Source organism: Botryllus schlosseri, chromosome 11 (genome assembly GCF_051294905.1).
Source record: "Botryllus schlosseri isolate E-star chromosome 11, Bs_hap1, whole genome shotgun sequence".
Lineage (NCBI taxonomy): Eukaryota > Metazoa > Chordata > Ascidiacea > Stolidobranchia > Styelidae > Botryllus > Botryllus schlosseri.
In genome coordinates this window covers 15,755,066-15,770,254 of record NC_137246.1, presented here as the reverse complement: position 1 = coordinate 15,770,254, position 15,189 = coordinate 15,755,066, and the positions used below count along the sequence as shown (strand labels likewise).

The window sequence follows — 15,189 nt, the reverse complement described above, 5'->3', positions numbered from 1 at the left end:
TAAAAGTAGAATTACCCTACTTTATTTCTTACCACCCCCGTCGTCAGTAATAGGGATCATCTCCAAAACGTGATGTGAGGAAAAACGCCAGATTTGGATACAGCGCCTCAAATTAGATAATAAGCTCCAGACACGATATGGCGCAAATTTCGAGTTCACCAATAATTTGGGTCTCGCCGATGTCGCACAATCGTGTTCTTGATAAATATTGGGAGTGGTGTGAGCTACTGAAATGTTCAGGTTCGTGTGAACGCGACCGTTTTATAAAGGTTCTATGTGAACGCGAACGTGAACCAATAACGTCATGTGACGACATATTGCTACTTCCAACCCTACATTTCAGTGAAGTGATGATTGTACAATGTACATAATGTACAAGTACAGTGTACACGATACGTAGCGACGACACACGAGTCCTGACACATTATGCCACAGTGCTAAAGTAGGCTACATGCTGACTGTTTAAACGTCACCAAATGTATATCAACTGTAGCAATCAAATGTCATAATATTCCCATGAAATCATCAGTATATTCCGTCGCTTTGCCAACAATTTTGACGAGGACTTACAACAGAATATAAGGCCAGAGCAGGGGCGGCCAACTTCTTCGGTCGGCGGGGCTGATTTGGGAAAATTAAGTACTTATTGGCGGGACGGATTACAAAATCGATACATTAATCGCGAATTTAATGCAAACTTTAAGTTTAAAGCATAGATATCAAAAGCAGTGTTCAATTAATTTATTAACATAATGTAGGCTACTTCAATAGCTGTTGAAGTCAATGAGACATTTGTGGTCGATCGAAGTTGTCACCAAGTTCTTTGAACTCTGGCTGAATGTCGGGCGAAGAAACTCTTAGACTGCGCGTGAACATCAGTTACATTGAAACCCAGCCTCGTCATGTTAATGATCAATTGATCATGGTAGAAATGTTTGCTTGTAATTTTATATGTAGACCCGAACGTATTTTCATGACCATCTTTCTCGGGTTGGAAAACTTGGATTTATTCTGTGACGCATATACTTGTCTATACTTTCAGATTATAATCTCACTTTCAGGGTATAGAACAGTAGTTCCCAACCTTTTTGTCTTCATTCCCCACTTCAGATTTATTCCAGGCCTTCATTCCCCACCAGGACCGTAACAGCACTTCGTCAGCCCCGCCAAAAAAGCGTTGATCTTGGGCCCCCACAGAGTGATAAACCCTACTTCTGGAGGCCAACCCTCCCAGAACTTTCTCGGCCCCGTTGAGCCTGTACGCTTTTCCCCCGCAACTTATTAGCTACATTGGTTCTACTGTTTGGTGCGTCGGCAATCGCCATATTTCGACTAAACGCGCGAAGCGCGAAAAATTTCTATAATTCTTGTTTGAATCGGTCAATATGATCAGGAATTGCATATACTTTGTGATCAAGTTTTTATCCCGTCTCTGCTCACGTAATTTACCGGTGGAGCTAAGTGAGGTGTGTTAGAAGAAAGGTAGGACCCTAAATAAGAATTAAACATCCTCGGGCGGACCCGTTGGTATATTGACTTCATTACATTATGCTATTTCGTGACCTCCTATATCTGCTATGTCAAAAGATATGGAAATCGCCAAAACTAAAAAGGCACACACGATTTTAAATTGGTATCGTTTTACTGGGAAATAATTTTTCCCTGCGGGATGGCATTTGCCCTGTGGGGTTCAGATCGCCAGGACAAAAACATTCGGCGCGAGCCATTTTGCCGCCTATGGACAATTGAACATACATCGAAGTTTTCGGTCACCACAACGCCATTCCTTGTCGGCCAAGGTCTCCTCGCTGCTGATCGTTCTGGCACACTTCTCAGCATTGCATGTTACATGGCCTATAACTTCATATGCCTTGGTGCGTCGTGGCGCAGTAATGGCCGACGCCGAAGTCTCCATTTCTATAAATTCTACGTATTTTCGTGGGGGAAGGGTACCCAATAATCAGATACTCGGTAACATTGAATCGCGCAACCAGCGCGAAAAAATTTTGAAAAGGTGGCATAAATTTCAAGAAAAATACTTTAATTTATGTAAATTCACGTAATAATTTTGAGCCTCTTCGAGCTCGCCCCCCCCCCCAATTGGGGGTTTGGGGTGCGGCCGTTACGGTCCTGTTCCACACTACACAAGACACACAACCACACCAGTATGCAAGACAATCGCCTATAACTGCAACATAAAACGTATTGTGAACCGATACCATTAAGGCTCAAAATTTCGCGAAAGCATTATTTCACGTCGTGCTGGAGCCGTTTGTGACGCCATCATTCACTGTAAAAAATAAAGGTGGATTTTAGGGTGGAATTAGGGAGGAAATATTGTTTCCACTCATGATCAAGGGAGGGTGACTATAATACACCTCCTGAAAGGTGATATCCTCCTTTCCACCCCTGTTTGACAGTGGATGATGAATCCGCCTATACGCGTGAGGTGCGCATACGGGGTTGTTGTCGCGAAATTTAATGCGTGCGCCCAAGGTGGCTGGTTAAACACACATATGAAGGCCGGAAGGACATTGGTATGTAATATGTGACCCTCATATCGGTACACAGAGACAGCGAGATAATAGTTATAAGCCAACCGCGCAACCGTGCACATAATCATTGAATGAAAATCTATGTGACCCTCATATCGGTACACAGAGACAGCGAGATAATAGTTATAAGCCAACCGCGCAACCGTGCACATAATCATTGAATGAAAATCTCTATCTTCATTGCGCGGAGCAGATATTTGTTCAATGTTCAGTTTGAAAGTGTTGGAATCAACAATTATTCAATCGTCCGTTGGTCGTCCGCTGTACTAGTAGTTCGTCCGTTACTATATAGGTTACTACGTATGTTAGTTATATGCCGTTACCGTATATAGTTAGAAGTTTGTTATTGCCATTGTTACGGTGCGAGTTACTAGGTCTGTGATTTTTACTGTGACGTCAGAATGATACAGACGGTGAATGAAATCGTCAGACTGATGCCTGCTTCTGATTGGTTGTTGTATCACTAAAAAGTTCGAGTGATAAAAAGATGGCGCCGACAACACAGTTGTCTTCGACAAATTTTGTAATAAGAGAAGCGAGTTTTTGTGAGTCCATGGAGTATACGAGAGGGAGATAGTTGGCTTTGGATTATGGATTGGCGTTGTGATGCTTGTATTAGAAATGCGTTATCGTGTTGGACATACTTGCCCAGCCTGTCAAGTCTTCGGCTGTGAAATTGGATCGTGCAATCACATTGCCACGGCATGCAACAGCTACAGATGCCATTTAGATTCTCATCACATGACGGTGCAGGCCAGATACCAGCTATTCATGAGCATTTGCTAATCGATCTGTCTGTTTAGGTAGCCATGAAATTGTTAGTTAAGCTATCAAATTATTGTCCGCTGATTACTGTCGACGACGCTTCTGAGATAAGAAGAGAGGTTTCGGAAATACACAAAGGTGAACTCCATGATCGTGACTTCAAAATCCAGTGTTATGACAGAAGATTAGGCCAGTATCTAGATCTGGAGTATGCGGATGTCGGAGATGATGACGTCTTCAAAGAGGACATTGCAATATGTCAAGTCATTGTAAGTAAGCACACACTGAATTCACATCATTTACTTGCTGCTAGCTGAACATTTTTTAGTAGTCCAATTCTAGTGCGATAGTCGTTACATTTCTATTGTCGAATTTATCCAGCGTATAATCCACTGGTAGCCGTGGCCCGTCGGTATACATGTTTTGTACGACCGAATTCTGCAGTACGCTTCTTGTTTTGTAATGCCACCCCTGGTCTGCTCATATACTAGGCTTACCATACGTCCTCTTTTGAGAGGATTTGTCCTCTTTTTTGACTTTTTTGAAAGTGTCCTCGGAGGACGCCCTTTTGTCCTCTTTTTTGAGATTTTGTCCTCTTTTTTGAAAATTTAGGTCAGATTTAGAGCAAATTGCGAGTGATATGCCGCAAATTAGCACAGAAGTGAAGCTCCGGGGGGGTATTTCGGAGTGAAAAACGGTGATTTGAGCTCTGGGCGAAAAGGTGATTTTTTTTTTTTTTAGTCATCCACCTGGAAATGTGGAGAGAAAACGGTATTTTGAGAATTCTACAGAATTCTACTCCGGTTTTGCAAGTTTTAAATTTCTGAAAAAGTGTCCTCTTTTTAGATTTCCAAAATATGTTAAGCCTACCATATACCTGCTTTTGATTGCGTTTGCGTAATATTGATAGTATATTGACTCTTGCTGGTGCGAGACAACATTGTTGTGTTTAAGAACTACGATTGGTTGTGTGTCGCACGTCCAACAGCTTTCAAAAATGCTTCATGAAGACTAAGTTTCGGTGTCACTGTACTGAATGTCCTATCAAGTTAATTTGAATTATTCCACGCCCGCAAAAGTAAAGTATATGCATATTGCATATTGTATATCCACACAAGTGCATGCCATCTCACAGTTTGAAAAGCAATGCTGCAAAGCCAATTTTGGTTCCGTCAGTATTTCTTGCTCCCATAAGTACACATCTCTTTACGCAGGTAAATATTGCATTGCCGAGAAAATGAGTGATCCATTGGATGTGCTGTCGGAAATCGCCCTCAATTCGACGCCAGGTACTCATGACGGAAACGACAGTTCTGGTGAGTTATACTAAATTTTGAACTGAGCTGTTGGTTTTAACAGAACTTACGATCTCGTCAATTATGCAATCAAGTAATTAATTGTGATCCATTATTTGCCATATGTGCTCATTAGTCATGTTCAATTGTACAGCAATCAACATCCGGACTTGCCATGAGTTTTTGTGCCGTTTTTGATCTATGCCAGGGGGATCAACCTGTAGCCTTAGAAGCCGATATGAATAAATAGGTGAGCTCGGAGTATAAAATAAATGGACATAATCGACAATTTAATGCGGATATTTGGCTTCAAGTTGGTGCATTACGACTGTGCGCTGGAATGCGGCCGCATGCTGTTTTAATATTAGGAAATCAGGCCGTGAATAGCAAAAAGGTTGGTCAACCCTGATCTACACCAATGCCTCCATAGCAAACAACACACTTATGCTCTGTAAGTTAGTTGTATTTTGTATTACAGAATCTGACGATCTGGACTGGATGGTTACATTGGTTAGTCTACCTGCCATTTTCCTCATAAATAAACTTCTTCCTGTCTGATCAGGTACGAATATTTATCGATATTATCAAGCAGTTGTTTGATTTGAAGTATACATAATTCGGGACTGTCAGAACGATTCGACAGTCCTAGTCGAACTTTGCATTTTATAGCAACTATGTAATTGTAGTTTAAACACATTTTTTCAACGGTATACATCCCATTGCTATTAAATCGTTTTTAGTCTGGCAGCCTTTCATAACTAATCATTTGGCTGGGAATTCGACAGCAGAGCAGTCATATTTTTTATAGCTGCAACCGATGAAATAAGATCAGATAAGGGCATTTGAATATTTACTCCTTCTCAAACGCCCTGCTGTTGACAAGCCCGTGCACCCTTTTCATCGCAGTCGCAGTGAAGCAGTGGTGTACAAATGGCGTTTCGCAAAGCAATTTCTGGGTGTCCACACACTCAATTGGCAACATGAATGATAACCTAATTTTTAGGCCCAGATTCAGATCATCACGCCGTATATTTAGGCGATTACAAGTATATAAGTGGTGATCTGCAAGCTATGTTAGTGTTATATACTTCAAGTGGACATCTTGAGTAGTACAGCTTTTTCAAAAAGTAGAACTAAACGCATAATTTTAGCTGTATTTCGAAGGTGGCCACTTTTCAACTCGATAGATGCATATTCGCAATTTACTCAATATGAGTAATAACATGACAGTTGCAGTAAAACAGAGTTACAAATTTAAAAACTTTTGAGGGTGTCCAGCCCGCAGGACTGGACGGTCAAAAAGAGGTCGGCATGGTGACGATAAAAAGTTGGTGTCAGCGTGAGCTGCTGACTAACACCTGGTTGTCAAGTCCATCTAATGTTCATATACCCGAGCCAGAGGCGTTAAACGCAGTTAACAAGGCTATACTGAAGTAGAAGTAGGAAGACATAATTTTACTCGGTACGAGTTATGTTGTAAACCAGCTACAAGTAGAAGTAGTTTGACAGTCTTTTGATACTACTCAAGTGAGCATGTATTTTTGAATAGTTATAATACACTGCCAATATGTATGTTTGACCTGTTTCACAATACCAAACCTTTCTTCAGATGCCCAGATCAGCCTACCTTACAATTTGTTCTGCTGTGGAAAAGAAGAAGTGGGCCATCTACTTTGATGGGGAGACAGTCAGAGATATCAACAGCTTCCATGAGGAATTTGCAGTGATGCTTTCAGTCTACTGGATATTCGACATACAGTTTTCGACAAACATCAGAAATTCCCTCACTTTCATGTCAGTTCTAGCACACTGTCGAAAGAGATGAGTTCTGCTGTTCGCACCAAACTTGGTAAAATCTGGGACTAATTTGAAAATAAAGTTTTGGAATAAAGGCGATGTTGTGATTTATGTCAACGTGGATTATGAAGATTTAATTTAGATGTTGTGCGCATCGAAGTCGTTTGACGAAGATATCTGGATAGGCTGATGAGGTGGTTTACCGATAGCATAGGGGAGGAAAATTTTCCACCTAAAATAGGTGGGGGAGCCCACCACCCTTTACGGGTGGAGAAAATACCACCTCCTTTGGGTGATTTTTGAAACACCTCTGTAAGGTGGCCACAGTTTTTACAGTGTTGGCCATCCAGAGTTAAAATGAGGTTTTGTGAACAACACGCAATATAACTTGCGATACATACATTCCAGAGCAGATAACTGGTAATGGTAATTGCGCGTGTGACTCTGTGAATATGTAGACTGTCATGTATATAATTTTGAACAAATGCGTCTATTCCCCACCAGAAACCATTGAATTCCCCACCAAAGGGGAATTCCCCACCATTTAGGAACCACTGGTATAGAAACTCTCTGCGGGCCGCTCGTATTCCCGTCGCGGACCGGATGTTGCCTGCCCTTGATACAATGTATTCGGCTTCTGACTATTACTACATTTATATTGATCAGAGTGTACAATGGGTTTCTAATACTTGCTACCGATATTACCCCATTAACATGTTGTACATTATAGCCAATAACCCAATCGCACGGATTAGGTTTTTATGATATACAATAAACATATCAAATCAAGATGGATTCCGTTCGCCCGCATCAGACAACGATTTATTCTTTATATCGATTTCATTGATATTCAACGGGAAGCTCAACATTTCGAGCAAACTTTTGCAACAAAAGCATTTGAAATTTTGGAGATTGGCAAGGCGCATGCTCGTTTAGTGTTGATTTTTATGCTGCCAGCGCCATACATAGAGTGGTCTTCAGCAATGTTACCTATAATTTTTGACGAGTCTGGGCGCACTGATCAATTCACTGCGCGGCCCCTTGGAAAGTGTGAAACGACTAAAAAAGAGGCCACCACTTTGGCTTTCTTGAGCGCGTCACAGGTTTTTCTGTGCGCAGCGACACTGTCAGCAGTGCGTGGCCGCGCACGCGTGCAGCTTAGAGGGAACAGTGGTCCCAAGTTGAAACGCAAAGAATTTCAACCAAAGATGTTATAATGACGTGAAAATGTCTAATGAAAACGGTCCACAGTGCAGAACCTACCAAGGTTCGTTTGTGAACGTGAACCTCTACATTTCTGAGATGCACATGCACACACAGAACGCAAACGTGAACCACACGTTCACTCACACCATCCCTAATAAATATTATAAGGTGATTCTATACTTGAATCATGAGATTTTATTTTTACCATCTCAGCCCGAGAGTATGTCTTACGCATTAAATTTTGATTCGCAAACGTACTGGATCTCAAAGTCACAGGATTTCAACGTGACTATCAGAGATAACTTATAATCACGTAATGTGATGTAATGTTTCTTCGTAGCATTTCACCGTGAACTGAACTACAAGAATGACGCATCCCGATACTGCATGGACTATACGAACGCTGCGATGCACCAGAAACAGTTAGACCAGTGGTTCCCAACGTGGGCGATATCGCCCCCCAGGGGGCGATTTGGCGATCTAGGGGGGCGAAAATGACGAAGGGGGCGACAGGGGGGCGAAAATGGACAAAGGGGGCGACGGGGGGCGAAAATAGCGAAGGGGGCGATAGGGGGGCGATGACGCGAAAAAACGGCTGACCTTTTTTTTTTTTTTTTTTTTTAGTCATCCACCTAGCAATGCGGAGCGAAAAAACGTTATTTTCAGCTCTGAGCGGTGAAAGATGACCTTTTCTTTTTTTTTTTTTTTAGTCAACCCGCCGGTGATTACAGTCTGTATGCCCAATTATCGGTGCACAAAATTTGGGGGGCGATGATCGGTGTTGACCTTGAAAAGGGGGCGATGAGTCGAAAAAGGTTGGGAACCACTGAGTTAGACATTACGTCGAACACTGTACCAAATATGGAGGCCCTCGACATAATAACCACAAAATAGCATGCAAGTATTTCTCTTCAGCTAAAGACAATGCCAATCAATCCCCACAACCCCTACTCACATGTCGATGTCATGATATGTGATATAAAACGATTTATAATTGTCATATAGATCTGGTGCTAAAGATCATTAGAATTCGAGCACCAACAATAATTTCTTGCAACAGTGGTCCGGGCTTTCCGAGGGTATGGTGTAGTTATCGGTATCTCACCCAACGCCGAGAAAGGCATTTCAATTCCCCGACGTATAGTTGAAACCATTGGCATGATTAACACCTGCAGAGAGATTGACTAATTGGCCGGGTAACGGAGAGAATTGCCATATGCACAAGCTCTCGTGACGAATAATTCAGATCTTCTTTGCCAGAACACGGAAGAAGGCTACTTCACCGCACAGACCGTCATAGAGTCAGTGACTCCGTAAGTGGAAAAACCAGTTTCGACCGAAAGAAACGCAGACCCTGGCTTATGAGACCAGAAATTGCCCACCGATGGCGGCATCCTCGCGGCACCATTGAAATTCGCTGAGCTGGCGAAATCTTCCATTGCTTGTCGTCATCGTCACCAAGACTTTCTAAATACAGCGCTGAGCAAAATACAGCGTGCGGTTGGTTGCCGCGTTCTCTCAGTTCCGCGGACTCCGTATTGATCATGCCAAGACGATCGTATAGGCCGAACTGTTCTTATTAAATCGACTAATGAACCACGGCGATATTGCAGTACGAATCCTAGAAGTCGACTGCTGTAAATCGACTCGCAACTGCAGGAGGTAACACGACTATCCGCGAGGGGCAATCAAATCAAATCAAATCAAGTTATTTGGGATTCACGTGAGTGGTGCGCTACAGTATAAGTCGCAAAATACAACGAAATAACGGGAAATTGTATTTACTTGAGTAAGAACTGCAAGTATATGAAAAGTACTTGCGCACTTCGAAAAAGTAGGAGCAGGCTAATTCGTTACTGAACACCTCTGAGATTTGGCGGGGTCGCACACTTTTGGCAGCTAATGGGAGATGGCAGGGTGAAGCCGATCAACTAACGCAAAATAACCAGTGACACTACTAATATATTATATTATAGGTGTAATTGTAGAAAATACAAAGGCTCTTTTGGCTCAGTTGCAATGGCATTTTCACTCCTTATAACTCATATCCACTCAAGTATTATCCAGAACTACTCTATACTTTAAAGAATAAAAAACTGAAGAAGTTAGTACTTTTTCCTAAAATACTGTTGAATAGGGGTGGAAGTAGTATAGAACAGAACCATTTGAGTGAAGTAACACTAGGTAAAACTTGAGTACTCATAAAAAGTAGGATACTTCGTTGCTGACCACCTCTGCTATAGAAAAGACCTGGGACATGGTAGTCACTATATTTAACCGTCAACACCGATTTTATTGCTCAGGAAGTCTGTTGGATAAATTATGATACCTAATTACAACTTGACCCATTCCAAACCAGTTCTTGTCATGAGATAATTCCTTATATGGTCTGTACTACTAAATATAAGTTGAATAAGTCTATATTGTTTTAGAATGCATGCGACCCTACATTGACGCATATACCTCATGAATCATGATAGTATAGGATCCATATAATATATATAATTATATATATATACACACGATGGTCAATGCATTCTTTATCGTCGTATTTAAAAAGGACTCCATGATCGGATTCTGCAACACGTCAGGTACGTAACAGAAGATTCTCCACCTTAAATAAACTTGAAAATACCACCTCATCCATTTGCATTCTAAATGCTGCTACAAGGATGGAAGACGCAATAAAACAGAAGGCAAGTTTTGGTGAATGCTCTATAAAAACTAGATTTGACAGAAAATGTCATTTAGAAGTTCTGTCATTAGAAGTGTAAGGGATCCACTCGTTTATCCTGCGGCTATGTCATGTTCATTTAAATGTTTTGTCAAGGAGGCACATGCCCAATTGCCCATATGATATATCTTGTGATTTAGTGAACGTCATTTGGACCCAATATTGCATCAGTCGCATTGGCATTTCGAAACGCACACCAGGTAATTATAATATTTTTTATTTATATCGTAGAAATCTAATATAAAACAGTGTGATTATTTTCAGGCTATAGCTATACGAACTTATCGCCTTCGAATCGCAAATTACCAGAAGTAGAGATGTGCCATTCCTCGCCCTTGACGGGGTTTATTTTGCTGATATTCGCATCATGCGCTTACTGTCTTACGGATTATGAAAGGACATATTTTCAATCGAGAGACATTGAACATGCGACATTGCCAAATTCCGCTGTATCTATCGAGGATGCGACGGTTGAGGGTGTCGATCTCCTCATAATTGAATCTAACAGTATTCCAGACTACAGGCTCGGTAAGATATTATGTCCATCACTGTGTAGGCTTCCACGCGGTAAATCCCAATTTTATTTCTCGCAGTAACTGCTAGAGCCTCGAATGTGGTGGAACAAAACCTGACATATATCATTCCGAGATACACTGTAAAAACTGTGGCCACCTTACAGAGGTGTTTCAAAAATCACCCAAAGGAGGTGGTATTTTCTCCACCCGTAAAGGGTGGTGGGCTCCCCCACCTATTTTAGGTGGAAAATTTTCCTCCCCTATGCTATCGGTAAACCACCTCATCAGCCTATCCAGATATCTTCGTCAAACGACTTCGATGCGCACAACATCTAAATTAAATCTTCATAATCCACGTTGACATAAATCACAACATCGCCTTTATTCCAAAACTTTATTTTCAAATTAGTCCCAGATTTTACCAAGTTTGGTGCGAACAGCAGAACTCATCTCTTTCGACAGTGTGCTAGAACTGACATGAAAGTGAGGGAATTTCTGATGTTTGTCGAAAACTGTATGTCGAATATCCAGTAGACTGAAAGCATCACTGCAAATTCCTCATGGAAGCTGTTGATATCTCTGACTGTCTCCCCATCAAAGTAGATGGCCCACTTCTTCTTTTCCACAGCAGAACAAATTGTAAGGTAGGCTGATCTGGGCATCTGAAGAAAGGTTTGGTATTGTGAAACAGGTCAAACATACATATTGGCAGTGTATTATAACTATTCAAAAATACATGCTCACTTGAGTAGTATCAAAAGACTGTCAAACTACTTCTACTTGTAGCTGGTTTACAACATAACTCGTACCGAGTAAAATTATGTCTTCCTACTTCTACTTCAGTATAGCCTTGTTAACTGCGTTTAACGCCTCTGGCTCGGGTATATGAACATTAGATGGACTTGACAACCAGGTGTTAGTCAGCAGCTCACGCTGACACCAACTTTTTATCGTCACCATGCCGACCTCTTTTTGACCGTCCAGTCCTGCGGGCTGGACACCCTCAAAAGTTTTTAAATTTGTAACTCTGTTTTACTGCAACTGTCATGTTATTACTCATATTGAGTAAATTGCGAATATGCATCTATCGAGTTGAAAAGTGGCCACCTTCGAAATACAGCTAAAATTATGCGTTTAGTTCTACTTTTTGAAAAAGCTGTACTACTCAAGATGTCCACTTGAAGTATATAACACTAACATAGCTTGCAGATCACCACTTATATACTTGTAATCGCCTAAATATACGGCGTGATGATCTGAATCTGGGCCTAAAAATTAGGTTATCATTCATGTTGCCAATTGAGTGTGTGGACACCCAGAAATTGCTTTGCGAAACGCCATTTGTACACCACTGCTTCACTGCGACTGCGATGAAAAGGGTGCACGGGCTTGTCAACAGCAGGGCGTTTGAGAAGGAGTAAATATTCAAATGCCCTTATCTGATCTTATTTCATCGGTTGCAGCTATAAAAAATATGACTGCTCTGCTGTCGAATTCCCAGCCAAATGATTAGTTATGAAAGGCTGCCAGACTAAAAACGATTTAATAGCAATGGGATGTATACCGTTGAAAAAATGTGTTTAAACTACAATTACATAGTTGCTATAAAATGCAAAGTTCGACTAGGACTGTCGAATCGTTCTGACAGTCCCGAATTATGTATACTTCAAATCAAACAACTGCTTGATAATATCGATAAATATTCGTACCTGATCAGACAGGAAGAAGTTTATTTATGAGGAAAATGGCAGGTAGACTAACCAATGTAACCATCCAGTCCAGATCGTCAGATTCTGTAATACAAAATACAACTAACTTACAGAGCATAAGTGTGTTGTTTGCTATGGAGGCATTGGTGTAGATCAGGGTTGACCAACCTTTTTGCTATTCACGGCCTGATTTCCTAATATTAAAACAGCATGCGGCCGCATTCCAGCGCACAGTCGTAATGCACCAACTTGAAGCCAAATATCCGCATTAAATTGTCGATTATGTCCATTTATTTTATACTCCGAGCTCACCTATTTATTCATATCGGCTTCTAAGGCTACAGGTTGATCCCCCTGGCATAGATCAAAAACGGCACAAAAACTCATGGCAAGTCCGGATGTTGATTGCTGTACAATTGAACATGACTAATGAGCACATATGGCAAATAATGGATCACAATTAATTACTTGATTGCATAATTGACGAGATCGTAAGTTCTGTTAAAACCAACAGCTCAGTTCAAAATTTAGTATAACTCACCAGAACTGTCGTTTCCGTCATGAGTACCTGGCGTCGAATTGAGGGCGATTTCCGACAGCACATCCAATGGATCACTCATTTTCTCGGCAATGCAATATTTACCTGCGTAAAGAGATGTGTACTTATGGGAGCAAGAAATACTGACGGAACCAAAATTGGCTTTGCAGCATTGCTTTTCAAACTGTGAGATGGCATGCACTTGTGTGGATATACAATATGCAATATGCATATACTTTACTTTTGCGGGCGTGGAATAATTCAAATTAACTTGATAGGACATTCAGTACAGTGACACCGAAACTTAGTCTTCATGAAGCATTTTTGAAAGCTGTTGGACGTGCGACACACAACCAATCGTAGTTCTTAAACACAACAATGTTGTCTCGCACCAGCAAGAGTCAATATACTATCAATATTACGCAAACGCAATCAAAAGCAGGTATATGGTAGGCTTAACATATTTTGGAAATCTAAAAAGAGGACACTTTTTCAGAAATTTAAAACTTGCAAAACCGGAGTAGAATTCTGTAGAATTCTCAAAATACCGTTTTCTCTCCACATTTCCAGGTGGATGACTAAAAAAAAAAAAAATCACCTTTTCGCCCAGAGCTCAAATCACCGTTTTTCACTCCGAAATACCCCCCCGGAGCTTCACTTCTGTGCTAATTTGCGGCATATCACTCGCAATTTGCTCTAAATCTGACCTAAATTTTCAAAAAAGAGGACAAAATCTCAAAAAAGAGGACAAAAGGGCGTCCTCCGAGGACACTTTCAAAAAAGTCAAAAAAGAGGACAAATCCTCTCAAAAGAGGACGTATGGTAAGCCTAGTATATGAGCAGACCAGGGGTGGCATTACAAAACAAGAAGCGTACTGCAGAATTCGGTCGTACAAAACATGTATACCGACGGGCCACGGCTACCAGTGGATTATACGCTGGATAAATTCGACAATAGAAATGTAACGACTATCGCACTAGAATTGGACTACTAAAAAATGTTCAGCTAGCAGCAAGTAAATGATGTGAATTCAGTGTGTGCTTACTTACAATGACTTGACATATTGCAATGTCCTCTTTGAAGACGTCATCATCTCCGACATCCGCATACTCCAGATCTAGATACTGGCCTAATCTTCTGTCATAACACTGGATTTTGAAGTCACGATCATGGAGTTCACCTTTGTGTATTTCCGAAACCTCTCTTCTTATCTCAGAAGCGTCGTCGACAGTAATCAGCGGACAATAATTTGATAGCTTAACTAACAATTTCATGGCTACCTAAACAGACAGATCGATTAGCAAATGCTCATGAATAGCTGGTATCTGGCCTGCACCGTCATGTGATGAGAATCTAAATGGCATCTGTAGCTGTTGCATGCCGTGGCAATGTGATTGCACGATCCAATTTCACAGCCGAAGACTTGACAGGCTGGGCAAGTATGTCCAACACGATAACGCATTTCTAATACAAGCATCACAACGCCAATCCATAATCCAAAGCCAACTATCTCCCTCTCGTATACTCCATGGACTCACAAAAACTCGCTTCTCTTATTACAAAATTTGTCGAAGACAACTGTGTTGTCGGCGCCATCTTTTTATCACTCGAACTTTTTAGTGATACAACAACCAATCAGAAGCAGGCATCAGTCTGACGATTTCATTCACCGTCTGTATCATTCTGACGTCACAGTAAAAATCACAGACCTAGTAACTCGCACCGTAACAATGGCAATAACAAACTTCTAACTATATACGGTAACGGCATATAACTAACATACGTAGTAACCTATATAGTAACGGACGAACTACTAGTACAGCGGACGACCAACGGACGATTGAATAATTGTTGATTCCAACACTTTCAAACTGAACATTGAACAAATATCTGCTCCGCGCAATGAAGATAGAGATTTTCATTCAATGATTATGTGCACGGTTGCGCGGTTGGCTTATAACTATTATCTCGCTGTCTCTGTGTACCGATATGAGGGTCACATAGATTTTCATTCAATGATTATGTGCACGGTTGCGCGGTTGGCTTATAACTATTATCTCGCTGTCTCTGTGTA

General features: G+C 41.2%; 1 protein-coding gene and 4 long non-coding RNA genes across 8 annotated transcripts in view; 3 read left to right on the top strand and 2 right to left on the bottom strand.

Moving 5' to 3' along the window:
- Positions 1-2,652: 2,652 nt before the first annotated feature.
- Positions 2,653-3,522, top strand: LOC145450996 (uncharacterized). Its single transcript, XR_013918668.1, has 2 exons — positions 2,653-3,302; positions 3,359-3,522. It is a non-coding gene; the product is annotated as an uncharacterized LOC145450996 (long non-coding RNA).
- Positions 3,353-15,017, bottom strand: LOC145450993 (uncharacterized). Its single transcript, XR_013918666.1, has 3 exons — positions 14,452-15,017; positions 14,171-14,395; positions 3,353-3,523 (listed from the first exon to the last, which is right to left on the bottom strand). It is a non-coding gene; the product is annotated as an uncharacterized LOC145450993 (long non-coding RNA).
- On the top strand, positions 4,040-6,509 carry LOC145450995 (uncharacterized). Its single transcript, XR_013918667.1, has 2 exons — positions 4,040-4,636; positions 5,094-6,509. It is a non-coding gene; the product is annotated as an uncharacterized LOC145450995 (long non-coding RNA).
- Positions 5,642-14,154, bottom strand: LOC145450992 (uncharacterized). Its single transcript, XR_013918665.1, has 2 exons — positions 11,230-14,154; positions 5,642-6,195 (listed from the first exon to the last, which is right to left on the bottom strand). It is a non-coding gene; the product is annotated as an uncharacterized LOC145450992 (long non-coding RNA).
- Positions 10,402-15,189, top strand: part of LOC145450990 (uncharacterized) — a 52,104-nt gene continuing 47,316 nt past the window's right edge. For 2 of the 4 annotated variants that reach the window (XM_080329485.1, XM_080329484.1), the window contains exons 1-3: positions 10,403-10,552; positions 10,617-10,880; positions 10,946-11,004. In XM_080329485.1, coding sequence (XP_080185611.1) covers positions 10,456-10,552; positions 10,617-10,880; positions 10,946-11,004 — 420 coding nt within the window. In that variant the 5' untranslated portion in view covers positions 10,403-10,455. Of the gene's footprint in view, positions 10,553-10,616; positions 10,881-10,945; positions 11,005-15,189 lie in introns of all 4 variants that reach the window. The other 2 variants (XM_080329486.1, XM_080329487.1) reach the window with 2 other exon arrangements.